This window comes from Amblyomma americanum, chromosome 1 (assembly GCF_052857255.1).
Source record: "Amblyomma americanum isolate KBUSLIRL-KWMA chromosome 1, ASM5285725v1, whole genome shotgun sequence".
NCBI classification, from domain to species: domain Eukaryota; kingdom Metazoa; phylum Arthropoda; class Arachnida; order Ixodida; family Ixodidae; genus Amblyomma; species Amblyomma americanum.
Genome location: NC_135497.1, coordinates 160,126,187 through 160,153,794, shown reverse-complemented (window position 1 = coordinate 160,153,794; position 27,608 = coordinate 160,126,187). Strand labels below are relative to the sequence as shown.

At 51.3% G+C, this 27,608-nt stretch overlaps 2 protein-coding genes across 2 annotated transcripts; both read left to right on the top strand.

Moving 5' to 3' along the window:
* Positions 1-396: 396 nt before the first annotated feature.
* On the top strand, positions 397-27,608 carry LOC144114492 (uncharacterized). The gene is made up of 9 exons (XM_077648274.1): positions 397-1,950; positions 2,437-2,688; positions 6,727-6,910; positions 7,670-7,927; positions 8,458-8,628; positions 21,982-22,128; positions 23,776-23,900; positions 24,115-25,386; positions 27,185-27,608. Exons 1-9 carry the CDS (start codon positions 397-399, stop codon positions 27,431-27,433), a joined length of 4,212 nt encoding a protein of 1,403 aa, XP_077504400.1. The 3' UTR covers positions 27,434-27,608.
* Positions 8,930-10,721, top strand: LOC144116390 (uncharacterized). Its single transcript, XM_077651156.1, has one exon. It carries the CDS (start codon positions 9,225-9,227, stop codon positions 10,719-10,721), a length of 1,497 nt encoding a protein of 498 aa, XP_077507282.1. The 5' UTR covers positions 8,930-9,224.

Below are 27,608 nucleotides of genomic sequence, written 5' to 3'. Positions count from 1 at the left end.
TTGCACCAGCGAACTGTTGGCATTTTGCTTGAACTGCTTACCTCGCTTTAAAGAAGGGATCGTTTACATGCTTAACCTATCGGGAACGCGAGGAATGGTACGTACTGTCAAGTTTTATTATGCTCAAAATAAATTTCCGAACATGATAAACAAGCGTCCGACTTGTAGCTCGGTTGTACAGAGTTTGTCCCCGCAGTAATCTCGAAATATTTGCTGTGGCTTTCGGCAGGTCAACACGTGTATAGTTAGTTGCCTGTTCGTTTGTCTCTCGCATTTCGGTCGTGAGTACACATAGCGGTATACTGAGCCGTTTTACTCTTTGTTAAAAGCGCGCGAGTGTATATGCCAAAGTCCTTTCCTCGCCGATTGAAATCCTCCTCTTTCAGGCTTTCCGAGATGGGGGACAGCCTCGCATTGCTTGCTGTGTGGAAAGAGCAAACCACAGGGATCGACCAAAATGTCTCGCTGCTACAGAGATTTTTCACGACCATCGACATCCCCTTGCGCGCGCGCTTTCACATCAGCTCTGTCGCCCAACAGCCGGGTACGCACACGGAGGAGAGATATTACCAGGCCGTGTGCAAATACACGTTTCCCGACACAGGCAGCAGAGCTGTTCCCACGAGCGCGCTGCAGGCCGTAAGCGCAAGGGTAACTCAGCAGTGGTGCCTTCTGGGCAGAATGATGCCGTTCAGGGGCCATCTCCAGTGGCTGATCCCGGAGCGAGAGCGTGGGTTTTGGTGCAGGTGGATGCCGCACGAAGCCGACATTCAGCTTGCATCTCTCTCTTTCGGCACCTTCACTGGGCTCTGCCTTTTCGCCCAAAGCCACGTCTTTTATTCAAAACCTGGCGCCCCCGGGTACACCCTGAGTTGCGCTTTCAAGCACGACGAACGGCTATTGCAAGTCATGCTCAAGCTAGTCCACAAAAAAGGCTGCAGTCATACTTGCAGCTCATACAAGTTGCAGATACCGTACCACAGCATTTTCCGAGTCGTTCTGAACGAGGCTGAAACCTACCACGACGCACTAGGCATCTACCTTCAACTCGTCACTGTCCCGCTGTTGTACCGAAGTGCGTACGACGTGAATGAGTGGGAAGCATCCACAGGAGATGGCGTATGGTACGACCGCGTTTTCCAACTGGGATGTCCTTGCTGGTGGGTGATGCGCAGCTACGACATTGGCGGGAGCTCAGTCGTCAAGCTGACCCTCCGAAACAAGCTGAAAGCGCGACAAGCGATAAGTCGCCTCTGTGCGCGCTGCAAGCCAGAGACCACTTTCCAGTACAGCCCTATGCTTACGAAGAAGGTTGGCGCCAAGCTGAGAGAGATCAAGATGCGATGCCACAGCAAGATTAAGCCGAATCTTTGCTTCCCAACATGCTACGCCTTCAGCGCTGTCCTACAGCAAGGACACGACGGATTCGCTCAAATGGCTTTACTTGCTTGTGAAAAACTGGAAGAGTTTGAAGAGCTGTTGATAAGGCTTCTCCACACCAGTGGTCCTGCCCTCGAGTTGGCTCTGTACGCCATTCGAAGCGCCATCGAAGAGCACGAGATTGTCGACATAATTTCATGCCTGCCGAAGCTGTTCGCAAAGTTCTGCACCCCAGCCGCCGCTCTCTCAAAGACGCCCGCTGGTACTTGCTTGGTTCGACGCTGCATCGTCACTCCGTCGAAGGTCATTTTGCTTCCTCCGCAGATCCACTGCCAGAACAGGATTCTTCGCAAGTTTGACCCGGAGTTCTCGCGGCGTGTGTCATTTCGCGACGACAACATGCAGAACTTGTCCTACTCGCTCATGTCCGGTCACTGTCGGCACATGGTCATCGAGCGGGTTGTCGCAAGGACGCTCCGCGATGGCCTGGTCGCCGGAAACAGGCGGTTCAGGCTCCTGGCCACTTCGTGCAGCCAGCTTCGGGACCATGGGGCCTGGCTTTACGCAACGGTGAGTTGGCAGTTCTCAATTCCCAGGCTTGTTACGATCGTGCCCTGGAAAGTGCTAAGGCGTGGATTGCACCGCTTCTTGCCGAAGGTGCCTTTAGGTGCCTTTGTCATAACAGTAGCGCAAGTGTAGTGTTCCATTGTCTTGTTCCTTGCAGTCGAGATAAGAAAAAGCAGCTTTTGACACCTTGCTCGTATCTGAGTGCGAGTGAGCAGCATCAGCGAATGGCGCTTCCGTTTAACAGCCAACTGTTTGTTCGCGCCTCGGCTGAGTGAGCCGAGGAAAACCATGCCCTACACGAGGCAGGTGAAGGCTATACTAGAAAGGATCATCAGTGAAAATGGACAGCCTTCAATGAGACGATGTTTTCGCAATAATGCGTTGGGGAATGTGTGCGACGCCTCTGCGTAACCGCAGCCTGCGATCCAAAACTAATTTTACTAGTCTCTCGATTGTCTTACGGTCATTACGTTTCGCGCTTTTTCTTAGGACGCAAAGGGCTACTCGAGCGAGATGATTCGCTACTGGATGGGTGACTTCAGTGGTATTGCGAGCACTGCCAAAAAGATGGCACGCATGGGACAGTGTTTCTCGTCTACGGAAGAATCTGTACACGTTCCCCTGCTCAGCAACTCTGTGCGGGAAGTCCCCGACATCTTGGGAGGAAAGCATCCAGTCACTGCCGAACATTACATCTTCTCTGACGGCATCGGCATGATTTCGCCCGGGCTCCTCAAAGAGGTAAACCATATTTTTATAACGTCCACCACCGAACTATCGTAACGTCAAGGTGGTGAGCGAGGTTATTAGCTCAAATACCTGCTTAAACTGGTGCTCCTGATAAACTCCTAAATTGCTAAAAATTTGCGGTGGTTTAGCTCTGGTTAAACCTGGAGTGACGCGATAGCTACAGCTGGCCGGATGGAACTTGCTTAGTTGAATTGCAAAGTCAGTCTTTCGCCGCTGTGTTTCGTTGGGCGTTCCTTCATCCTCGTCCCACTTCACACGGCGCATGCGCACAGCTGTTGCAGCTCGGTTTCGCCGGCGTGCCGCGCCACCAGCAGCTGCAGCTGCTCCGCACACGTGGCTGGTCGCGTGACAAACCACGTGACGAGGCACGTGATCAGCCACGGTGCCGTGCCGCCGGCAGCTCCTCCACGCCACGTGACCAACCACGTGACGGCGTGGCGGCGCTGCCACGCTGAAGGCTCTAAATACTACCATATTGTAGCATGTGCAGTCAAGAAAGAAAAAAAATAAAAACCCGCGCGCGCAACACTTTGCACACAACAGCTGGGGTGGGGCGCCCAGCTGTTATTGGTCTTAGGTAGTTCATGCGGAGCGTTCTGTCACTGCGCTTCCCTACCTGGCGCAAAACAGACGGGACGTCAAGCCCGTCTGTTCGAGAAATTCACAGAGGCTCACCAAGGTTCGCTCACGTGTGCGCGCACTACCCTGCGGCCACAATAGCGTCTTGAGCGAGTCTGGGAGTATGCCCTGCGCCGCGAGCATATCACGACGAGCGTCAGCGAACGCGGCACAGCGAAGGATCAGGTGCTCCAGTATCTCCACTACACCGCATCCATCACACACATCACTCGTCGCGAGTCCGTGACGCACCCATCGTTCCCCAGGCCACACGCAGCCGATGCGCGCGCGGAGGATCATTGCGCGTTGCGACCGCGAAAGAGCGCAGCAGCTGTTGATGCTGGCGATGCGCTCACCTCCGGCGATCCGTGGGTCAGGGTGCGGCCGTCGGAGATGGTCGTGGATGACCTCACGCACGTCCTCCAGCGCAAGGGGGAGATCACTTGGAGGTAGTTGGTGTGCGGCGGTCGCGAGTTCGTCGGCCTCCTCTTTGCCAGCGATGCCGCAGTGGCGGGGCACCCACTGTGCACGCACAACGCATCCTTTCTGCGCGAGGCACTCGATGCTTGCGCGAATGCCGCGCACTAGTGGGGTACCCCGGCCATTGCACTGCAGGCGGATGAGGGCGGTGCGGGAGTCGCATAGCAGAGCACTCCTGGGCGGCGGAGGGACGATGGAGAGCAGCAGGTCCAATCCCCAGCTGGATCCTCATCAGCTCCGTCGTGGTGCAGGAGACCAGGAAGGTGGCGTGTCTGGCTGTGCAGACGCAGGGCGGGGATGGTAGCCGCCGCTGCGAGGGAGCGGCTGTCGCGGACCACTGAGCCGTCGGTGTACACGAGAAGATGGTCCTGAAGCTCCTCGTGTATGACGGCTTTGGCCAGCTGCTACACAGCGCAGAGGGGTGTGCTCCGCTTTCCGGCGATGCCGACGACCTCTCGCTGTATCTCCGACGCAGCAGTCCAGGGCGGGCAGGGGCCGTAGGGGGGCGTCTTCTGTTAGGCGCTCATATTCCTGCAGCGCCGCACCCATTCGTGAGCGTGGGTACGTGCGCATCCGCTGCAGTAGCGAGCCACCGTCCGGTGCGCGATGGGGCCGGTCTATGTGATGCAACGCCCTGCGCGCTGCTTGGAGCTGGAGCGGCAACGCTCCTGCCTTGGCCAGTGAGCCAAGGTGGTCGAAATTAACTCTTAGCACATTCCGCTACTGCCTGCCTGAAAGCACATTGGTGTTGCTATGGCGTGCAAAAATCGATCATCCTACCATTGTCGAAGGCTTCATTGATGCCGAAATTTTATTTTCGCGAACCTTACAGCTAGATCTTCAGGAAAAGTTCCATGCATAATGACGACCAGTAAACCAAACGCTAATTATATTGGCGACTCAAACCATGCACAAATCCTTATAGACGAAAATTAAAGGAGTATAGACACCTAATATTGGTCGCATGTTTTCTTCTCTATAATGCTGCGGAAGACGGTACTACGAATGAATCGCCACGTGATATTCATCTACAACCGCTAAATAATTTATAATCGAATTTATTCTGCCATTCTTTTTCGGCTTTAACAACCCAAATATAGTTGTGACGTCAAAGAGTGCTTTTGTTCAAGTGAGGCATGAAAAAAAACGTCCATAAAATCGCTGCTTTATTGTTTTAACTTACTGCAGTGCTGAAGCCAGACTTCCTCACGAGCCGGAATGACAACGAATGAGGAAGCAGCGATTATATTGATTTTTTTATGTCACGTAACTTGTAAGTACAAGTTGACGTCAGTCCTCATTCGGCTGTTGAAATCGAAACAGCACGAAAAAAATGTGGTTATAAATTATTTAGTGGTCGTAGAATATCTGGTGGTAATCTATGTATATTAATGCCTTACGCTTCATTACAAACAAGAAAACGAGCACCCAAAATTTAGGTGTCTGTACTCCTTTCAGAAAGGTTCAACGAAAGTAGCATTTTTTTTTATGTGACGCTCCCGTTTGTCGGGGGTCGCTCACAAAGCAACCTAATTAGTTGCTATCTACGGGTCCTGCTGAAGCGAGGAGAATTGAGCCAACAAGGCCGTAACTCGGCAAAACATTATTTCTCTGCCTGAAGGAGAAACGGGGGGTCCGCTCACCGCTGGTTTTTAGAACTGGTCGTCGTCCGGCAGGTCGGGGCTTCACTCCGCTCATCTTGCGTGGGCGGGCCACGGCGGCCTCGGCTCTACCGTGGTCTGCCTCTCTTCCCGGCGGCTGGCTCTCCTGTGTCTTCCCGCCGCGACCAACGCGTCTCGCTGGAGATTCTCGGCTTCTCTTTCTCTCTCAGGGTCCTCCTCGCCCAACGGTGTTTTCGCCTTCGCTGCTCCTGCAGCCGGCCAAGAAGGCATGCCCAATTCTCAGAAACCACGCCCGTTACAACGGGAGGGCCGATGGCCTCTTTGGGATGTCTCGCGCGGATCAGGTGTCAATCGCAGGGCAGCGCTTTCCTGCAGCCAACGTCTCGCCTCCTCTGCTGGCAGCCCGTATGGTGCCAGGCTCCGACTTCCTTCGGCACTTCGAGCCGTTACGCCCTCTGCTCCTGGTAGGGAAGCGTGCCGCCACGCACGCACGCACAAACGTGATCGTCCGCCCGCTCCCGCGAGGCGGGGGGAGAACAACGGCACAACATACCGCAGGGAGTCCGTTGTGAGCATCGGCAGCGTCGGGCACCGCACTCGGCCTCCCGCCTTCTACCTGCAGCTTTCTGTGGCGGTCTGTCCGTAGCTCCCGCTTCTTTCTACACCAGCGCACTCGCAGGCATGTCGAGGTCTATAATTCTGCACACAGGTGCAATGTCGCTGGCAAAAGTCGGCGGAGCGAGTTCTTGGAATCCTGATTGTGAGCAATATATAGTCCTCATGTATTCAGTCCTTCACATAACGCGCGTGCATGTTGCAAAGGGGGTGGGGGGTGGCGCCTTGCCGTCTGTGCCTCTCCTCGTTGCTGCGAACACAACTCATTCATGCAGCTTTAGTTAAATGAGCTGCCCTTCCGAGTCATTCGTCGCTTTCGGGACATTCAAACGTTGCCTTGTGGCTAGGAACGGTCCCCCTGCCGTGTCTTTCACCTGGTTAAATTCTGGTGATTTCGCCTTTTCAGTGCTCGATCAGAAACCAGCTTCCGACCGCCCACTATTATAGGAAGCTGTGAAGCATTGCGGTTGATTTTCTGCCTAATATGATTTAATTTTTCTGTGAGGCTCCAGAAAGTAATGAGTCGCTCGCACTGCTGGGTTTACATGGGTATTGGCCGCGTAGGGTTACGGCAGGCTAATGCCTTCATGCATAGATTAATTCTCTCATGCGTGTGCCGCAAGCTTGAGGTAGCTGCAGACACCTGCGACATCAACCCCCATGGTGCGGGCCGTGATTTGTCTTTCTCCAATAGGTGACCGATAAGATCGGCCTCACTGTCTCCCCGTCTGCCATCCAAATTCGCTACGCTGGCTACAAAGGCATGCTCTGCGTCAACCCACTGCTCAGCGGAAGGCAGATAGTCCTGAGGAAAAGCATGCGCAAGTTCAACTGCGTCAACTCGGAGTGCATTGAGGTCATCAAAATTTCAGCTCCGCGTAAGTGCACAACATGCCTTTTCTCCATATTTCATTCCGCACGCGTCGCAATTTTAGTCGGGCGTAACGAAACTTCGTGCTTGAAGAAATGTTAATGGAGCGCACAGCGTATGCGACGCGCCTCAACAGGAGGTAATCTCAGGTCATGCATATACAGGTGTTCCCCAAAAGGAAATTATACAATAGCTGTATCTTGCCATCACTCGCTTGTGGTGCAGAAACATGGCGTCTAACGAAAAGGGTTGAAATTAAGCTAAGCACAGCGAAACGCGGTACGCAGAGGAAAATGATACGTGCAACGTTAAAAGACGGGGATTGAGCAGAGCGGGACAAGAAATAAACGCGAGTTAATTCCTATTTCATGTCATGGAATGAGTAGGGCATGTAATGCGCGAAGGCAGCCTTTGGTCCCTTAGAATAACGACGTGGCTTAAGGCAGACGTTGCAGGTACACCTGACTCAGTCAGGTGGGCGGATGAGATTAGGAAGTATGCGGGGATAAGGTTACCGCAGGTCCCGCAGGACGTGGTTATTCGGGGTCAGCGGGTGAGGGCTGTGTCCTGTAGTGCACCTGTTGGGCTGATGTTTCTACAGTTCGGCAGGCGCGGCATGTTTTTTTTTTTTTCCTCGAGTCTGATGTAATCCAAAGCGCGTACACGCAACTTTAGATGTGCGCAAGCTACGTCAGGCTCGGTTGTCGTACGAGTCGCCCCATGCAGCGTACTCTGCAACCGTCCATCACGTGCCCCGTTCTGCCAGGTCCCGTGTTCCTGAACCGGCAGCTGATCACACTGCTCGAGCAGCTGGGCGTCCCCAGCCGGGTGTTCTTCTGCCTGCAGCAGCGCATGGTGACCCTGTTCACAGAGGCTCTGGTCAGCGACAGCGTCGCGCTGCAGGTTCTCGAGACGTACGTGGGCCCAGCGCTCCCTTTCGGCCAGCTGCTGCGCCACGGCTTCTCGCTCACGCGGGACCCCTTCGTGCGCTCCATCCTGTTTGCTGTCTACAGGACATCCATGGGTGAGCCAGACCTTCCTGCCGCCGCCGCCCCTCCAACAGTGCGGCCTTCGGCAGCGATAGTTCCAAGAATCGCAGTAGCTAGCTGCGAATGATTTGACGCGCTAGCAGTTGTACAGCACGCGTGCTGTTTTCAAACGCATCGGGCGCTACGCCGATTTTGCCGGAAAAACTGCGTAGAAACTGTACAGTATGAAGCACGCCGCCGCGGTGGCTCAGTGGTTATGGCGCTCGGCTGCTGACTTGAAAGACGCGGGTTCGATCCCGGCCGCGGCGGTCGAATTTCTATGGAGGCGAAATTCTAGAGACCCGTGTACTGTGCGATGTCAGTGCACGTTAAAGCACCCCGGCAGATCTAAGTTTCGGAGCCCTTTACTACGACGTTCCTCGTAGCCTGAGTCGCTTTGGGGCGTTAAACCCCCCATAAACCTATGCAGTATTTGTACGAAGTAATGAATTCGCGTATATAGCAGTTCTGGAGTCGATACGTAAAATATTTTTAATGTACGCTTCATTTTTTTTCTTTATTCCAGAGTCTCTCCTGTCCAAGACTCGCATCGCTGTACCGCGCAACTTGGGTCGAAACATGTTCGGTGTGCTCGATGAGACCGGGACGCTGAAGTACGGCCAGGTGTTCGTGCAGTTCACTTCACTTGGTTCGTCCACCCGACAGCAAAATGGCCCGCCGGTATTCATCCTGTCAGGTACCCGTCGCGGTGGCTGTGGCTACACCATTCTGCTGCGCACGAGTGCGCTAGCTGGGACCGCGTTTAAATGTGGGCGACGTGCAATGATACCAAATGTGCAAAAATACTGCAAAATACCGTGGGATTGGAGCTCCCAGGTTCCAGATTAGCTATATTGTGCCCAATGTCGCGGCTTCGAATCCTGCTTCAGACTTTTCGCTCTATTTATCAGAACTAGAGCTCTGGACTACTTAAATCTCGGTGGCTGTGCAAGCGTGCACACCACTAATCCGTTTGTCTACATCATGCAGGTGTTCGCCTTCGTCGCTAATGCCCTGCTTCCGGCGTTGTTGGCCCTTCCCCCAGCAAGCACGTCATCCACTGCAGTTTACTGCAGTGACGATCGCATCTTCGCATGGCCCCAACCCGACGTCATCACTTCATCATGCCCGGCAGCGCCTTTCCCTGGATACCATTTCCCCGGCCCATCCTGGAAAGCCTCATCACCAGCAACATCAGCCACGGGATATATAAGCAGCGATCGACCGCCTTCGCCGCTTTGTGGGCTCGGTGGCTGTGCAAGCGTGCACACCACTAATCCGTTTGTCTACATCATGCAGGTGTTCGCCTTCGTCGCTAATGCCCTGCTTCCGGCGTTGTTGGCCCTTCCCCCAGCAAGCACGTCATCCACTGCAGTTTACTGCAGTGACGATCGCATCTTCGCATGGCCCCAACCCGACGTCATCACTTCATCATGCCCGGCAGCGCCTCCCCCTGGATACCATTTCCCCGGCCCATCCTGGAAAGCCTCATCACCAGCAACATCAGCCACGGGATATATAAGCAGCGATCGACCGCCTTCGCCGCTTTGTGGGCTCGGTGGCTGTGCAAGCGTGCACACCACTAATCCGTTTGTCTACATCATGCAGGTGTTCGCCTTCGTCGCTAATGCCCTGCTTCCGGCGTTGTTGGCCCTTCCCCCAGCAAGCACGTCATCCACTGCAGTTTACTGCAGTGACGATCGCATCTTCGCATGGCCCCAACCCGACGTCATCACTTCATCATGCCCGGCAGCGCCTCCCCCTGGATACCATTTCCCCGGCCCATCCTGGAAAGCCTCATCACCAGCAACATCAGCCACGGGATATATAAGCAGCGATCGACCGCCTTCGCCGCTTTGTGGGCTCGGTGGCTGTGCAAGCGTGCACACCACTAATCCGTTTGTCTACATCATGCAGGTTAGTTATCCGCATTCCTTGTATGCTAAAAGAAGTAGCAATTATTTCCTAGTGCAGCTGCCGAGCCCGCAATGCTGCATTTTTCTTGTGCTTGAATGCGCTCATGTTGTTCGCTGCTTGCTGATCTTGGCAGGCGATATTGAAACTAACCCAGGACCTAACAATCTCGAGGCTGTATTCGCAGAACTAAAAAAGTTATCCGCCGGTCAAACTCAACTAATCTCCGAAGTGCAAGGTCTCAAAAACCAGCTCATATCCACTGACGGTGCTATAGCTGGTTTAAGTAAGCGCATGACCGATCTTGAGACACATTTGGAAGCCATGACAGCCATAAAATCTGAGTTAGAAATTATAAAATCTGAAAATACTCGGCTATCTCGTCAAATTGAAACCCTTGAGACCCGCATTGACGATAGTGAAAATAGATCTCGCCGTAACAACCTCATATTTTATGGAATTCCGGATTCTAACCCCTCCGAAACGTTTGCGGACTCTGAGGGAGAGGTCATTCGTCACTGCGCTCAACACTTGAGCTTAACCATTCATCCTGAGGAAGTAGAACGTGCCCACCGACTCGGCCGCCATGAACCCAACCGCTCTCGACCAATAATAGTCAAATTTAATTCGTACAAAATAAAAGACACAATACTCTCTAACGGCCGCAAATTTAAAGGAACGAAATTCAGTGTCGGCGAAGACTTCTCCCACAGAGTTCGTAGCGCCCGCAAGCAGCTAGTCACCTTTGCTAAAGCTAATTCCGACAAATTTGCCCTACGCTACAAAACCTTGCATATCGGTCCCAGGCGCTACATTTTTGATGAGATCTCGCAAACTGTGAAAGAAATAACAATTGCTACACCACAATCAGATTAGCAATCATCTCTAAGCAAACAACTAAAAACCCGCCCCAAAAATATTCCCCTGTCCGCTGTGTTCACCAACATACGTAGTTTCCTTTCCAAGCGCGAACTTATTTCCAATATTGTCTTGTCATCTAGCAGCAATCTACTGATACTAACCGAAACCTGGTTGAACAGTGCCATCGCAGATAGCGAAGTACTAACTGACTTGCCAGACTTCCAAGTCTTTCGGAAAGACCGCCAGGACTCACGAGGAGGGGGAGTACTGATAGCGGTGAGCCAGCAGTTATCAATGTCGATAATTGACGACTCGTCCGACCTGGAAATCTTATGGCTCCACTGCCACGCTGTACCACACACGATTTTACTCGGTGTCTGTTATAGGGCTCCACATAACTCTCGTGATTTTTCCTGTCAGCTTAATAATTCCGTAAGTAAACTTATCACGAAGCACCCTAACGCACACATCTTCCTCTTTGGCTACTTTAATTTTCCAGCACCAGCCCGCACCGACAACTAATAATGGCAAAGCAAGGGAATTTCTAGATTTCTGCTACAATTTTAACCTTACTCAAGTAATATCCAAACCTACGCGCGTAACACAAAACTGTGCGAACATTTTAGACCTATTACTGACTAATTGCCCAGGTAGCGTTCAGCCCATTACGTACCTCCTTGAGATTAGTGATCACAAAACTATGCATGTCAACATCGACCTTAAAGCAATTAGGCGCCCAAAATACAATAAAACAATCCGCCTTTACAACAAAGGTAATTATGATATAATGAATGCCGAACTGACAACGTTTTTCGTAAGTTTTTCCTCAAGTTTTCATTCACGAAGTATTCATGAGAACTGGCTAGCATTTAAGAATAAACTTGATGCCCTAGTCAATGAATTCATTCCCCAAATAACTTTCCACGCTAATCCACTCAAACCATGGTTTACTAAATGTCTTAAAAGGTTGGAAAATAAAAAGAAACGCCTGTTCCGCTCAGCAAGAGCCCATGGAGCGCAAAGCGCATGGGCGAAGTACCGCGCTGCCGAAAAATCGTATCAATCTGCTATCCATAACGCCAAGCACAACTTTTTTCATCAAGACCTTCCTAATATGCTCAGCGATAACCCCAGGAAGTTCTGGCAAGCCGTTAACCCTCATCATGAACACACGATTACCCTCAAAGACGAATCAGGCATGGCTATGACCGACTCTGAGTGCGCTACTTTATTCAACGCAGCGTTCTCATCCGTCTTTACTAATGAAACCGATACGCAACTTCATACATCTAATTTACTCTTTGAGCATGCTATGCCGGTAGTCGCATTTTCCTCACTGGGTATTGCGTCCTTAATTAGAAACATGGAAATCTCATCTTCATCTGGTGTAGACAATATTAACTCGAAACTTCTAAAGAACACTAATGATATTTGTGCCGAGTTCTTATGCTTACTTTTTACCCAGTCACTCTCAACAGGACAACTACCGGACGATTGGAAAACTGGAAAGGTCGTTCCAGTCTACAAATCAGCTAACAAAGATTCCCCGTTAAATTACCGACCCATTTCCCTTACTAGTGTGCCCTGCAAACTAATGGAACACGTCATCTATACTCATATTATAAACTTCCTCGACTCGAACAATTTTTTCCATTCGTCTCAACACGGTTTTCGGAAAGGTTTTTCTTGTGAAACGCAGCTAGCCCTATTCATTCATGATTTACATGCTAATCTCGATTCTAACCTACAGACCGACGCCATTTTCCTGGATTTTGCAAAAGCATTTGACAAGGTACCTCATAAACGCTTAATCCTAAAACTTTCCCGTTTGAACTTGCCCCCCGACATAGTAAAATGGATAGAAGAATTCCTGACTAATCGCTCACAATTTGTCGTTGTTAACAATCAAAATTTCAATCCGCTAACAGTAACATCAGGCGTCCCTCAAGGTTCTGTACTAGGGCCGCTTCTATTCCTAATTTATATTAATGACTTAACGACCAATGTGTGCTCTAATATTCGCATGTTTGCGGACGACTGCGTCGTTTATCGCACAGTCACTAACGCCTCCGACCCAACATACCTTCAAGATGACCTAAACCGCATACAGGAATGGTGCGACCGTTGGCTAATGGAACTGAACCCTCATAAATGTAAACGTTTGTCCTTCCACCGCCGCCGTAACCCGCTTGATTTCCCATATGTAGTCGCTAACGTTCACCTGCAGTCCGTTTCATCATACAAATACCTAGGCGTCACACTGTGTAACAACTTATCATGGGCTACACACGTTACTAACGTCATTTCCTCGGCTAATAAAACTCTCGGATTCTTACGACGTCATCTTCGCCACGCCCCACAACAGGTAAAATTACTAGCATATAAAACTCTTGTCAGGTCAAAGTTAGATTACGCATCGCCAGTTTGGAACCCTCATCAAGTTTACCTTATCAATGCGCTCGAGTCACTTCAAAACAGAGCAGCCAGATTCATTCATTCCTCCTATTCGTACGATATCAGTGTAACATCTTTAAAAGCGGAATCCAGTTTAGCGCCCCTTTCACTTCGTCGTCGTATTTCTAGCCTCTGCCTATACCATAAATTTTTCCATAGTTCGCTGCGCTGCGCTCCCTACATTGCCCGGCCAGCCGGCATATCCCACCACATTCGTCATCCTTTCCAAGTGTTTCGCCCCCGTGCCCGTACTGTTACCTGTGCCGCTTCTTTTTTTCACCGTGTTTCTATAGACTGGAACGACCTCTCCAATGACATCGCTACCATCTCATGCCCATCCACATTCGCCGAAGCTGTTACCAACCATTTTTAAACATAACACTTGTTCATTTGACTGTATGTACCCATCCCTTATGTAATACCCCCAGTGGGTCTTTAAGGTATTAAAATGAAATGAAATGAAATGAAATCAATATAAGAAAATAAGAAACAAACTAGGACATGTCATTAAAAAAGCGCGCCATTCCTACTACGAAAACAAGTTTGCAGGTGTCGTCAACAACCCAAGAAAAATGTGGCAAACCGCAAACCATCTCATGTCAAATACTCAGAAGAAAGAACTCAAGGAATTGAATATTGAAGGCACAACTTATACGGGAACCTCGCTAGCAAATAAATTCAACAAACACTTCCTAAACGCAGGAGCATTTAATACGAACAACGCGGATAGCTCTAACCTTGACTGCAAATCATATATAGGTTCGGCTGTTGCGGGTTCAATCTATTTGAGTCCTACTACAGAGGCAGAAATATTTACGCTACTAAAAAAGCTAAATAACAGTAGTGCTTGCGGAGGGGATAACTTGAAAGCGCAACCAATAAAATCAGTTGCACATCTATTAAGCCGCCCTTTGTCGCATATATGCAATTTGATCCTAAGTTCGGCTGTCTTTCCTGATAAACTGAAAATCGCAAGAGTATCCGTTGTTCATAAAGGAGGTGATAAATGTAGCCTTAATAACTACAGACCTATCTCTGTCTTGCCAATCTTTTCTAAAATAATAGAACAAGTTATAAATACACGCCTTCTAAACTACTTCCAGCAAAACGACGTCATAGTAGAACAACAGTATGGGTTCCAAAAATGTAAGTCAACGGAGACGGCCCTTCTGTATATTAAAGATCAAATAATAGATAACTTTGAGCATAAATTGTACGCAGTAGGTTTGTTTCTTGATTTCAAAAAAGCATTCGACTCTATCAAACATGAAATATTACTGCAAAAGTTACCCAACTACGGAATTTGAGGCGTTGCTCTCGACTTAATTAAGAGTTACCTGTCAAACAGATTTCAGTGCACAGCGGTATTCAAAGCGCAGTCAGATATTCGTGTTATCGCATATGGGATACCACAAGGGTCTATACTTGGTCCATTATTGTTTCTGTTATATATCAATGATATTGTAAATATTCCACTAACCCCGCAAATTATCCTGTATGCTGATGACACTAACGCCTTTTTTTCTGGTGCGAATATTGTAGATATTGAGAGGCAGGCGAATGTCTGGCTGTGTAACCTATCGGTATGGCTCGACGTAAATAAACTAGCCCTAAACACGAACAAAACAAAATATATTGTATTTCGACCAAAAAATAAATGTATGTCAGACATTCTTCATGCGCTTCGGCAATGAACAGATCGAACGCGTTGCATCACATAAATTTCTAGGTGTAATCTTTGTGGGGACCTGCCCTGCAGCCCCCTGAGTTTGCTTTCCCGCGAGGCACCGTGCAGCAGCAGTCGTACCCCGAGGATGAGCGCGTTCCCTTGCCAGTTACATTAACTGGCAAGAGAGGGCGCCAGCGTCGCTGCGCGGAAGACTGCTGAAGCCTGCCCGCGGGAGATGGGGTCTCTTGGGCCGGGATAATGACCCTGATCGGACGCGTCGCTCGGGTCTCCGCTCTTCGCCGACGGGGCGAAGAAGCGACGGGGAGACAGGCTCCCGTACTCGTCCCGTCCGGCCTGCGGAGTGTATATCCCTTGCCCTAGCGCGGGCGAACATTCGCTCGGAACCTTGCTGGTGAGTCGGACGTCCTTGATTCATTAGCGTACCCTGTTGCTAGCTGGCGTTATTGTTTCTGTAGCAATAAATGCCTGTTTGTGTCAGCCAATGTGTCGTTCCTTTGTTCCCCCAGAGCAAGGCCCGCCGTGGTCGGCGAGCGCTCGGTAGCGTACGCGATCACGGGGTGGGGTCCGGGCGGCTTTGAACCGTGTCAGCCGCGATTGAGTGGGGAGAAAGTACTTATCTCCCCATGTCAACCCCACATCTGGCAGCCCAACGTGGGGCCTGCTCTTGGAACATTGGACGACTGTCGGTTCGGTTCGAGGAACGCTCTTTGTCCGGACTTGACAAGTGCTAGGCCTAGAGTGAATTTTGATCGCTAGGACCTGCGGCATGCTTTCTTGAGTGCGAGGTGTATTGCGCTGCAGCATGTTTGAACTTTTCGACATGCTCAGCACATTTTTTTTCCCTGGAGTTTCTTCGTGAGAATGACTTGGTCCGCATCGAGGGAGTTCGAGGCCTAGCGCCCGCGGAGTCGCCGAGCCCGAAGCGAGTGAGTACGGAAGCCGCGTGGGTGGTCCGAGTTTCTGTATATATTTTCTCTACTATCTCTTTTTCGACTCTGGGAGTCGCGGCTCCGGGAGCCGGGTGGCCTGGGGCCACGGGTGCCGCTACGAGCTCGCTGGTATTGCAGCTCGGCACCGGGCGCTCCGACACCGTCCGATACGGTGGGCGCCGACCGCTCAGAAGCTGCTTTGTGCAGTGAGCGGGGTAGGACCACCCCACAAAGCTGATGTCTCCTCGCGGCTGCGCGCACAAAACCCGTTTCGGGTCTTTCTTGTGGTCACGGTCGTTGTCGGAGTGGTCGTTAGGCCTGAGGCTTTTCGGAGCTGCCTGCACCACATTAAAAGAGACATGACCACCGGACCGTGACGTTGAGAGGGGGCGCACTTTGCTGCCCGTCCGTTTTTTTTGTAACCTCGCACGAACTGAGCAGTCTCGTTCAACTCAAGAAAGGGCTTTGTTCACTCGAACTTTGCGTTTGCACAGCCGCCGACACGTTTTGCTAGCGAGTTAGGCATTGTGCCACGATGCCCTTGCGGATGCCGTTTCCCCTCCCGTGACCTACGTTAAAGGCACGCCGAGAGCGTTTCGACAATTTTGCAGATCCGGTGGAGCCACCCAGGCTTGCTGACCGGTGCACATCGTCTCGCTGCCACCTGCTGCGACGGAGCGGCCTGTATCCTGTTCGCCGCATCCATCCGGGGCAGCTGTGGCGAGACCAGTCAGCAGTCACCTCCGGCTGCTGCTGCCCTGGCGACTACTGCAGGATCCTGGCCTGCAGTTTTCCCACCGGCCTTCGATTCGCGGGCCTGCGGACACGGTAGTCCGCGGGCCATTAGAGTCATCCCAGCGGAGACCGTCACGCCGCCTTCGGAATACCGCGGAAGTCTGCGTGGACGCTGTCGGCGTGACCTCCGCTGCAAGACGTGCCTCAAAGACATGAAGACCAGGAGACTCCTCCATAGCATGTACTTTCAGGCGCGTGGGTCTATTTAAGGTTGGGGGGATGTGGGGACCTGCCCTGCAGCCCCCTGAGTTTGCTTTCCCGCGAGGCACCGTGCAGCAGCAGTCGTACCCCGAGGATGAGCGCGTTCCCTTGCCAGTTACATTAACTGGCAAGAGAGGGCGCCAGCGTCGCTGCGCGGGAGACTGCTGAAGCCTGCCCGCGGGAGATGGGGTCTCTTGGGCCGGGATAAGCGCCGCGATCGGACGCGTCGCTCGGGTCTCCGCTCTTCGCCGGCGGGGCGAAGAAGCGACGGGGAGACAGGCTCCCGTACTCGTCCCGTCCGGCCTGCGGAGTTTATATCCCTTGCCCTAGCGCGGGCGAACATTCGCTCGGAACCTTGCTGGTGAGTCGGACGTCCTTGATTCATTAGCGTACCTTGTTGCTAGCTGGCGTTATTGTTTCTGTAGCAATAAATGCCTGTTTGTGTCAGCCAATGTGTCGTTCCTTTGTTCCCCCAGAGCAAGGCCCGCCGTGGTCGGCGTGCGCTCGGTAGCGTACGCGATCACGGGGTGGGGTCCGGGCGGCTTTGAACCGTGTCAGCCGCGATTGAGTGGGGAGAAAGTACTTATCTCCCCATGGCAACCCCACATCTGGCGCCCAACGTGGGGCCTGCTCTTGGAACATTGGACGACTGTCGGTTCGGTTCGAGGAACGCTCTTTGTCCGGACTTGACAAGTGCTAGGCCTAGAGTGAATTTTGATCGCTAGGACCTGCGGCATGCTTTCTTGAGTGCGAGGTGTATTGCGCTGCAGCATGTTTGAACTTTTCGACATGCTCAGCACATTTTTTTTCCCTGGAGTTTCTTCGTGACAATCACTTGGTCCGCATCGAGGGAGCGCGAGGCCTAGCGCCCGCGGAGTCGCCGAGCCCGAAGCGAGTGAGTACGGAAGCCGCGTGGGTGGTCCGAGTTTCTGTATATATTTTCTCTACTATCTCTTTTTCGACTCTGGGAGTCGCGGCTCCGGGAGCCGGGTGGCCTGGGGCCACGGGTGCCGCTACGAGCTCGCTGGTATTGCAGCTCGGCACCGGGCGCTCCGACACCGTCCGATACGGTGGGCGCCGACCGCTCAGAAGCTGCTTTGTGCAGTGAGCGGGGTAGGACCACCCCACAAAGCTGATGTCTCCTCGCGGCTGCGCGCACAAAACCCGTTTCGGGTCTTTGTTGTGGTCACGGTCATTGTCGGAGTGGTCGTTAGGCCTGAGGCTTTTCGGAGCTGCCTGCACCACGTTAAAAGAGACATGACCACCGGACCGTGACGTTGAGAGGGGGCGCACTTTGCTGCCCGTCCGTTTTTTTTGTTACCTCGCACGAACTGAGCAGTCTCGTTCAACTCAAGAAAGGGCTTTGTTCACTCGAACTTTGCGTTTGCACAGCCGCCGACACGTTTTGCTAGCGAGTTAGGCATTGTGCCACGAGGCCCTTGCGGATGCCGTTTCCCCTCCCGTGACCTACGTTAAAGGCACGCCGAGAGCGTTTCGACAATTTTGCAGATCCGGTGGAGCCACCCAGGCTTGCTGACCGGTGCACATCGTCTCGCTGCCACCTGCTGCGACGGAGCGGCCTGTATCCTGTTCGCCGCATCCATCCGGGGCAGCTGTGGCGAGACCAGTCAGCAGTCACCTCCGGCTGCTGCTGCCCTGGCGACTACTGCAGGATCCTGGCCTGCAGTTTTCCCACCGGCCTTCGATTCGCGGGCCTGCGGACACGGTAGTCCGCGGGCCATACGAGTCATCCCAGCGGAGACCGTCACGCCGCCTTCGGAATACCGCGGAAGTCTGCGTGGACGCTGTCGGCGTGACCTCCGCTGCAAGACGTGCCTCAAAGACATGAAGACCAGGAGACTCCTCCATAGCATGTACTTTCAGGCGCGTGGGTCTATTTAAGGTTGGGGGGATGTGGGGACCTGCCCTGCAGCCCCCTGAGTTTGCTTTCCCGCGAGGCACCGTGCAGCAGCAGTCGTACCCCGAGGATGAGCGCGTTCCCTTGCCAGTTACATTAACTGGCAAGAGAGGGCGCCAGCGTCGCTGCGCGGGAGACTGCTGAAGCCTGCCCGCGGGAGATGGGCTCTCTTGGGCCGGGATAAGCGCCGCGATCGGACGCGTCGCTCGGGTCTCCGCTCTTCGCCGGCGGGGCGAAGAAGCGACGGGGAGACAGGCTCCCGTACTCGTCCCGTCCGGCCTGCGGAGTTTATATCCCTTGCCCTAGCGCGGGCGAACATTCGCTCGGAACCTTGCTGGTGAGTCGGACGTCCTTGATTCATTAGCGTACCTTGTTGCTAGCTGGCGTTATTGTTTCTGTAGCAATAAATGCCTGTTTGTGTCAGCCAATGTGTCGTTCCTTTGTTCCCCCAGAGCAAGGCCCGCCGTGGTCGGCGAGCGCTCGGTAGCGTACGCGATCACGGGGTGGGGTCCGGGCGGCTTTGAACCGTGTCAGCCGCGATTGAGTGGGGAGAAAGTACTTATCTCCCCATGTCAAATCCCACATCTTTCAGGAACACCTAAACTGGTCTGCACATGTCGCAAAAGTTCGAACAGATATCTCAAGAACGATTGGGCTCACCTATAAACTAATGGATTTGCTACCACCATGGTTAAAAAAGCAATTGTATTATGCTCTAATACACTCCCGTCTGCACTACTGTCTTCTTGTATGGGGTACGACCACAAATACAAATTTAGAAAACCTACATGTACTAGAAAAACATTTTCTGCGCCAAATAGAAAATGTCCCACGCCGAACTCATACAGCACCGTTATTCCAAAAACACCGAATCCTGACTATCACAAACATCCTATGTAAAAAACTAGCAGTAGCTATATACACTCAAATCAAACAGAATGCATCATCGTTCACAGAGAAATATCTTCATAAAGAACACATGTACAATCTCCGGCATACCATTTATAACAGAGACAGGATTCGTACAAACTACGGAACACAAAAGTTAACATATCAGATTCCTGACTTCTTGAATAAGCACGCCATGGTTATGAATATTATTACTGACAGTTCTTCAGCTCTAGCCTTTAACAGAAACATGAACACATTTTTTTTAGCACACAATTTTGACTATTTCCTTTTTTTTTCTGGGTTCCAAGTAGACACCAGATGGTTTTTTGTTGTGAATGTTTTATTGTTCCCGCTTGTTTATTTTCTCTGCCTATTACTGCATGCGATTTATATTGGCTGTTTGTTTCCTCGCAGTATGACTTAGCCCTGTATGCTATGCTGTATTAATGTGTTCCTTTTATGTTGATCGAAACTTTGTTCAACGATGTGACTGTACCTACTGTTGAGTGATGTGTTTGGGAAGGGGGGAAGGGGGCCGACACTGAGTCAGGCATTAATTTGCCTTTATGTCTGCCTCCTAGGCACCTATTGCTGCTGCCTGAATAAATGACTTTGACTTTGACACTGTATTTCGATGGAGGAGAGATTTCTCCGCACTTTCAGGACCCCCGAGTGGTCGAAATTAATCCGGAGCCCCCCACACTACATAGTATTCCGTAGCGCGTGCGCACCTTCGAAACGTTAGTCTTCCCGCTATGCCATTATCTCGGGTGTCTTCTGACGTCGGGTTTCCTTGAAAGGTGTTGAGAACTTCAGTTATAATAGATATTCCTTAAACCTCCTAACTGTTTGCTTAGTTATACGCATATTCCTAACACCCTCTACGCCCGCGCTCATCGGATTTTGGGTCTCATATTGCGCGACATCAAAAGGAGCTCATTCTGCTGAAAACCTGTCGTCGGCCGACATCCTTCATCAGTCGGGAAAAAATCCCAAAAGTCTTAAATGAAAAAAGAAACTAGCCGGCACTGGGGCTCGAACCCAGACCCTTTGATTTCTAGGTGGGCACGCAGCGCGTAGTGCACGAATTGTCATTAGTTCAAGTGTGTTAGGGGGACACCTAGTGAACGCGTTGTGGTGTGTGAAATAGTAACGCAGTGAAACAAATGGTACGTATGGGTATGTAGTGGTGTAGCATGTGTTGCAGTGTAGCCCATATAATGATTAGTGACTTGTCATCGATAACTGTGGTTGGTAATTGGTATTGTAATCAATGAACGTCATCGGTAATGTGATTGTAGCTTGGTAATCGGTGAGAAATGAGAAATAAAAAGTATAGAAAGGGGAGTAGACGGCGATAGCCCTTCGTTTTTTAAGGCGAAGCTTAGCCGTCCTCCTAATGTGTTCAAGCACCCCTCCTTAGCCAGACCTCCCGGGAAAGCTAGAGAAGGTTGAGGCCGAAACACTTCTGCGCGTTTTCCAAAGAGCCCTCACACCGTACGTTTAACAAAGCCGTCCTCGTTCCATTGCCGCACCATCCTGAAGCCTATCCTGTGAATTTTCTTCTGGCCTTATTTTGAGACGTGGTCCTCCTCACTTCAATTCGGTGCTCACGTTTTTAATCTACGCTCCTGTGGCAAAACTGGTGTTATGAACTCGCACATGGCGACTGAAATGTATTCGCTGCGCCTCGTGCGTACTTTTCACATACGTCAGGCCTTATATCCGGGAAGCTGATCTCAGGTTGTGCCCACTGACATGCTTGCAAAAGCACTTGGAGAAACGACCACCACTGCACGTTTCCTTGACGCTACTTCTTGCATGCAGGACAATGCGGTATATCGCAGGCTTGGTACGCCGCTTCACGCAGAGGCTGCCGCCTTGCGGTGCCACTGCTTGTCACTCTACTTTTATCTGGTTGCTAGGGGATGCCCGGTACCCGTGCTGTTTTTAACGCCCTTTTTTCTAGCCCTCCATGCCTCTTGCTGCCATGCGAGTGTTTCGCTGGCGAACGATGCAGCAGTGCCACTCTGTGCAGGTGGCGTGTGTGCTGTGCCACTGTATTGTGAGCATCGCAAGAAAATTTTCTCCAGGATGATTTTTCTTTCACGCACGCATACGCTCGTGGTGCCTGTAATCCGTCGGCATTAAGTTCAAATCATGGGCTCAGGGACCACACTATACGAATGATGAATGTCGCACAGTGTAGAAGTATGTTCCCAAGTTTTTCAGGCAGCACACGTGTTGACGTTACTCTTCAAAAAATAAAACGAAATCTACGACTTTGATGTGAACTTTATACATATGCGCCACTTCTTTATGCAGTGTTTCACCTCCATTCGCTTGCAGACAACCGTTGCGGTGCAGTTTCGACGAAGCGTGCCTGCTTTTTTACAGGAACCGTGCTCGTGACAAAGTGCCCCTGTCTGCACCCCGGCGACGTGAGGAAATTCACCGCAGTGAATGTCCCGGCCTTGCATCACATCAAAGACTGCGTCGTGTTCCCGGCAAATGGTTTCAGGCCACACTCCGACGAAATGGCAGGCAAGCATGCAGCGAACCGCTTTTCTGCGCAAGCCGGTGCGCTTTCTCTGGTCGCCTTTAGTACGGCCGCGCCCTCTCCGTACGCGTGCAGTGCATGGTCAAGGCTTACTCGGTCACCCGTGATTGACTTTAAGAGCCGCCACTACGGTTTCAGTGCTGTCAGCTGCGCCCATTGACCCTAGTCGGCGTCGCTTCAGACTAGCTCTGACGGTAGAACGCGCTGCAGCAGGACACTAAAGCGGCGAGCGCATTTCTTTAAGCCGCGTACCGACGGCCGCAGTCAAGAAGCGCGCAATTTGAACAGGTTTATTTCATTCTGTAGGGGGCTAGTACTGCTGCCGTTCACTTGTACTGCCATTTCATTTTACAGCCTGTGTATGCGCAACCTTCCGGCGCTGCTGTCGACACGGCAAACTACCTGGAACACAGCTTAATTAGCCAGAGGGGCAAGCGGTTTCTGGCGCGCACCCGTAGTGCATTTCCGCGCTGTCTGCCTGCGCTTACAGCCACGAGCTTCCACACTCTGTCGAAGCCACACGTGGCGCGCGCGTCAGCCAACTGGGCTACGTCGACAGCACTTTGGCAAGAAATGTGATCAGCCAAACGCGCGCCTCTAATCGTTCAGAACGTGGTCTCTCGTTTTTCGCCGCCCAATTGGCTGACCGCAGCTTTTTTTTTTTTTTTTACGTGCGTGGCGGAACAATTTCAGCGCCACCTGGGCACTGCGGACTGCCTATACTCCAATTCTGCGCAGTGAAGTGGGCGGAAGCTGGCAGGTATATTCGGTCAATAGTACCTCCGCTAGGTCTAATGTCCTACAAAAAAAGTAAAGTAATTCTACAGAAAAGTATGTGGCTGTGTTTACTGTGCGGGTATCGCATACATCGTTACCATGCGTTTTACTTTCCTAAACAAGCGCGCTATGACGCCTAGGGCTTGCCCTGTGCTGGAGACCAGAAGTACCGAAAACTTGTAACCCTGTAATCAGTCACGTATGCAGGTAGCTCCAGTATGAATGCAAGCAGTCGGTTTGTCAACGAGAAAAAGTTCTGCTTCTGCACTGCGAGTAATGCATCGGGAATCACATTTCAAGGCGCATTACCCGCACTTCTCGCCATATTTCTCAAAACGATGTCTGTAATCGCCAGCAAACTAGAAGGCTTTCTGCTACACCAGCGAGGGGTGTGGTCGTTCTGGATTGTCAATACTAATTATATGAGAGTGAACTACTTCGATATCTGAGCGTGTAAAAACTCAATCGCAGTGCAATGCTTTCCTCGGTAAATGAGCTCCTTGCGTTGCCGCACTTTGAGCATTTTGCGTTGCTGGCTTGTATACAAAGTTCCGAGCCTTCGTTACAGTTTTTTTGTTGCCTGACCCATACATCGACTGGCCATCAGTATCGCCCTACAGCTTCCAGCTATGTCATCTCCCGCAGATAAAAAAAGGCAGGCAGAGCCATATTCACTCGCTTGTTCCAGTCTCTCTTCCGAGCTCGTCACTGGGCTCCGGAGCACAGGCTCTTGGTAATAAGAGGAGGGAATATGGGGAAACGCCCACGATGAAGAGAATTGAAATAATGAAGCCACCAACTCCATTTCGATAGCTAGTGTCGCTGCGTACATATTAAATACCATCTTTTTGCAGGTTCCGACTTGGATGGAGACGAGTACATTGTCATTTGGGACAGGAATCTGTTCTTTCCGGGACACAACCAAGAGCCCATGATTTACGGACAAAAGGTTCAACAGCAGCGTTCTGAACTGAGTCTGGTAAATACGAAAAAGATGGCTCTTATTTTGCTATTGGAGTCAAACAAAATGCACCGAAGCCAACTACGACTGCTTCCTACGAAATGTAATATTAATTTACATGCAAGCTGCAGGGGGTGGATGCTAACATTTACTTCTTCCGGTTCTACTCATTACTCCGTTCCAGCGGCTGAAATTGGGTATTGATACCAACTTTATCTTGTACTCCTTCCAGGTAGATGGCATGGCGAAATTCATATCGGACTTCATCAAGAACGACAACGTTGGCGTGATGTCCAACGCGCACCTAGCAATGGCAGACAAGCTTAAGGACGGCGTGTTTTCGAAACAGTGTCTCTCCATAGCGGCCAAAATCTCCACCTGCCTAGACTTTGCGAAGACCGGGGTGGCCGCCGTGTTGGAGAAACACGAAAGGCCCCGAGAATACCCGGACTTCATGGCAAAGGGATGTCACAAGAACACTTATCGTTCAAACCGGGTTCTTGGCCACCTCTACAGATTCCAAAGGTTCTTGGAATCTGTAGTTAGCACCAGCTTCAACAGCCAACTAGTCGACGGCAGAAGCAACATAAAGCTGCTCGAATTCCACGGCTGGATGAGCTACAGGAGCGTTGTGGAGGAATTGCGAGCGGCGTACGAGTCCGATATGGACCGCATACTGAAGCAGTACGGCATCAAGACTGAAGCAGAAGTTGTGTCCGGCTTCATCAACGACACCTCCAGCTTCAACAAGAGCAACTACGAAAAGAGCAACGTGGAAGTTCTCGTCACTAGGCAGTACCGTGCCATAGCGGATTCGACAAGGAAGAGATTTTTCAAAAAAGTTGAAGAGGCGTGTTACCTGGAAAGCGCTTTCTCTACCGAGGAGCAAACGACGATTCTGCTAAGAATGGCGTCCGCATGCTTCATGGTGACGTACTCTAATGCACAAAAGACCTGCTCCAGCTTTCCCTGGATATTTTCGGAGCTCATTCTCTTGGTTATGGCGAGTGCGTCTCGACGCGAGATGCCATACCGGCAAGGCAACCTTCTGATCGCCTGCCTGGACAGTCAGCTGCCTCCTGCTTCATCACAGCTGTCTGCCAAAAGCATCGCCCTTGAAGTGGTGCTAAAATGGGCTGTAAAGGAAGACTTGCTGCTTCAGGACGCAGGTGTTCGCTGCGCCCGCATCTGTAGACATTGTTTGGAGACTCTCTTCATCAACTCAGCAAGAGCTGAAGACGCTATAGCTAATGGCGAGGGGGCACCCTCTCCTGGCTGTTACGTGAAATCCTTTTTCCGTTACGTCGGCAGTACGTCTGTCGTCTTCCCCAAATGCGACTCCTGCAGCTGGTCATCGCAAACACACACGCTCACAATGGCCGCGCTCAGAACCTACAGCCTGCTAGCTATCTTCTGCGATCTGTGCCATCTGGGCCTCCCTTGCGACGCCAGACTGCATGAGCCTGTGCAGGAGATTCAGGAAGGCAATGACGTGCGCATCAAGGTGAGCCCTCTCTACCCCGTTTTTTTTTTATTTACTGGTGCATCTTGCATTGACCATTGTATATTTTGAGTGCAGAACTCATAAAATTGCGTTCACGGTTGTCGCCACTGTCCCCAAGTGGGGCATTGGAGTTTCATACTACATACATTACACGTTGCACTAAGGCTATACCTATACTTGGGTTAGGGCTTGTGTTTATACTTGGTTTTTCTTAAGGCAAAAGTCCACGTCAAGAGTTGCAGCTTTTAAATTGACGGCGCGTTTCTTGTGTGGCCTCTTGCAACTTTCCTCATGCAGTCACTTTCACTTGGGTTCAGTTCGGCCAAAGCCCAACTTCATATTTCCCACACAGCTATTCTCTTTAACACAATGGAATCCTTCACATCTTGCATGCCAGGTAAATATATCTGCATTCAAAATCGTCACGAAGTTTAAAATCTCAATACAGAAGTCACTTGCTCTTTCGAAGTTCAGGAACAATATTACGCCCACTGCAAGCGTGGAACGTATGCAGCATCCTGTCTAGCATTTTTGGACAAAACTTTTGAATATTGCGATATTGCGAGGTACTGTCATGACCAAACTGAAGGTAATGGTCCATTCTTCCGATATGTACCAAAATCTTTCAAGCAATCTTTTCCATATCGCTCGCATGGAGAAGTTAAGACTACCATAGAAAACTAATTGTGGAGGCTTTTGACGATCGCAAAAACGTTATTAGCAAAAAAAAATGCGCGCCTGTGGATGAAATTTGCGAATATAGGGATTGTTGTAAAATTTCATTACAATATATGAAAATTATATTCATAAGCTGTTTCACAAGTCAACACTCATACCGAACAATTCTAGCCCGTGCATGGTCTGACAATAACGGCATGCCCTTTTCTCTTTCCTTCACGTCCTCATCTTACCTTTTTCTGACCGTCAACTTCGTGAGGCTCCGAGAGCGACGTGGGTAAGCAGCCCGGTACGCAACAATTTACGATTAATGCTATAAGTTGCATGCATATACAGCGGTGATCTACGCCTCGATTTAGATCACCCTTGCGAGCATCTCCTCGCCAGCAAAAGAGAATGCGGTGTGCTATTAAACTTCCTGTCCTCATTCGAAATTTCCCTACCTCTGGCCCGCTAGCCACAGGTTGCCCAACACTCTCTCACGTACGCCGTCCTTACTTTTTAGAGCGAAAGCTCTACTCTTCCCGCGCAAAGCTGAAGCTCATATGGCTGTGAAATTTGACCTCAAAACCAGGAGTGGTGGCTTGGCTCTGACGTCATGCCACGTGACTCGCCACATCTGCGCGCGTTGAGCCAACAGCGTTCGCTAGCCTCGAAACTAATCCCGTGACTCGCTGCGCCTCTCCACAGCTGCGTATGCGGAGCCGCAAAATCGCGTGACGCACCATTCGCTACATAAAACCGTGTGATGAGTGTTTACCTTTGTGTGCTTACCTTGACGGTGCTTTCGCTCGTCCAACTAGGTTCAGCCCCGTTGAACCACAGCGATTTTTTTCAATCCTAACATGAAGCCAAAATTTTTCGCTATCATCTGAGCCCGGTCCTTCAGTTACGTAGTGGGCTTAGCTGGGCACATGTTGCAGCATTGAGTAGCGCCGAGGGCTCCTAGATTCTCGGGAGGCCCGTACCCAGTTGGCAGCATATATCCTGCGGGGTCATATCCCCTCAAGTAATCCGCTGCCGATAGCACACACCGCTACCCAACACCACGATAGTGCGCCCTTCCCTTTCTTCCATCCGCGGCGGTTGGTGCATGATGAGACTGCCCGTTGCGCCGCAGGTGACCAGTCCGGGCTTCCAGGACATGTTGCTGCACGGTCAGGACGAGGTGGTCAGTCTGCTGGCAGTCTGGTCTGGCGTGCACGAGGTTCGCATTCGGCGCGGCGCGGACCGCGGGGGCGGCCGCGACATCGTCGTGTCCTCGGTGGGCCGCGACTGGCAGCGCTGGTTCCTCGAGGAGCTCCTGCTCCAGCCCTGGCTCGCCACCGCCGTCGAGAAGCGCAGCCTCGAGCAGTTCATTCGCGGCTGAGTTGCCCTTCTCAGAGCCTGCTGCCTTGGCGCGTCGCTGGTGCGGGGCCAGTCTTTAGTTTTTCATTAAACATTCACTTAACACTTTTAACCTTTGACAGGCTAAGCGACCAATTTTGCTATTTTTTAGCTCTTTTTAATATAAGGACACCTTGGGAGGGTAAGGGGGAGAACTT

Bases quoted from the DNA above. Each gene is read 5' to 3' on its own strand.
- LOC144114492 (XM_077648274.1), top strand. From the start codon at position 397: ATGGGGGACAGCCTCGCATTGCTTGCTGTGTGGAAAGAGCAAACCACA. The intron at 8,629-21,981 runs GTACCCGTCGCG...GCTTTTTTACAG, and splicing joins GCCGGTATTCATCCTGTCAG to GAACCGTGCTCGTGACAAAG. The intron at 25,387-27,184 runs GTGAGCCCTCTC...GTTGCGCCGCAG, and splicing joins GCAATGACGTGCGCATCAAG to GTGACCAGTCCGGGCTTCCA.
- LOC144116390 (XM_077651156.1), top strand. From the start codon at position 9,225: ATGCAGGTGTTCGCCTTCGTCGCTAATGCCCTGCTTCCGGCGTTGTTG.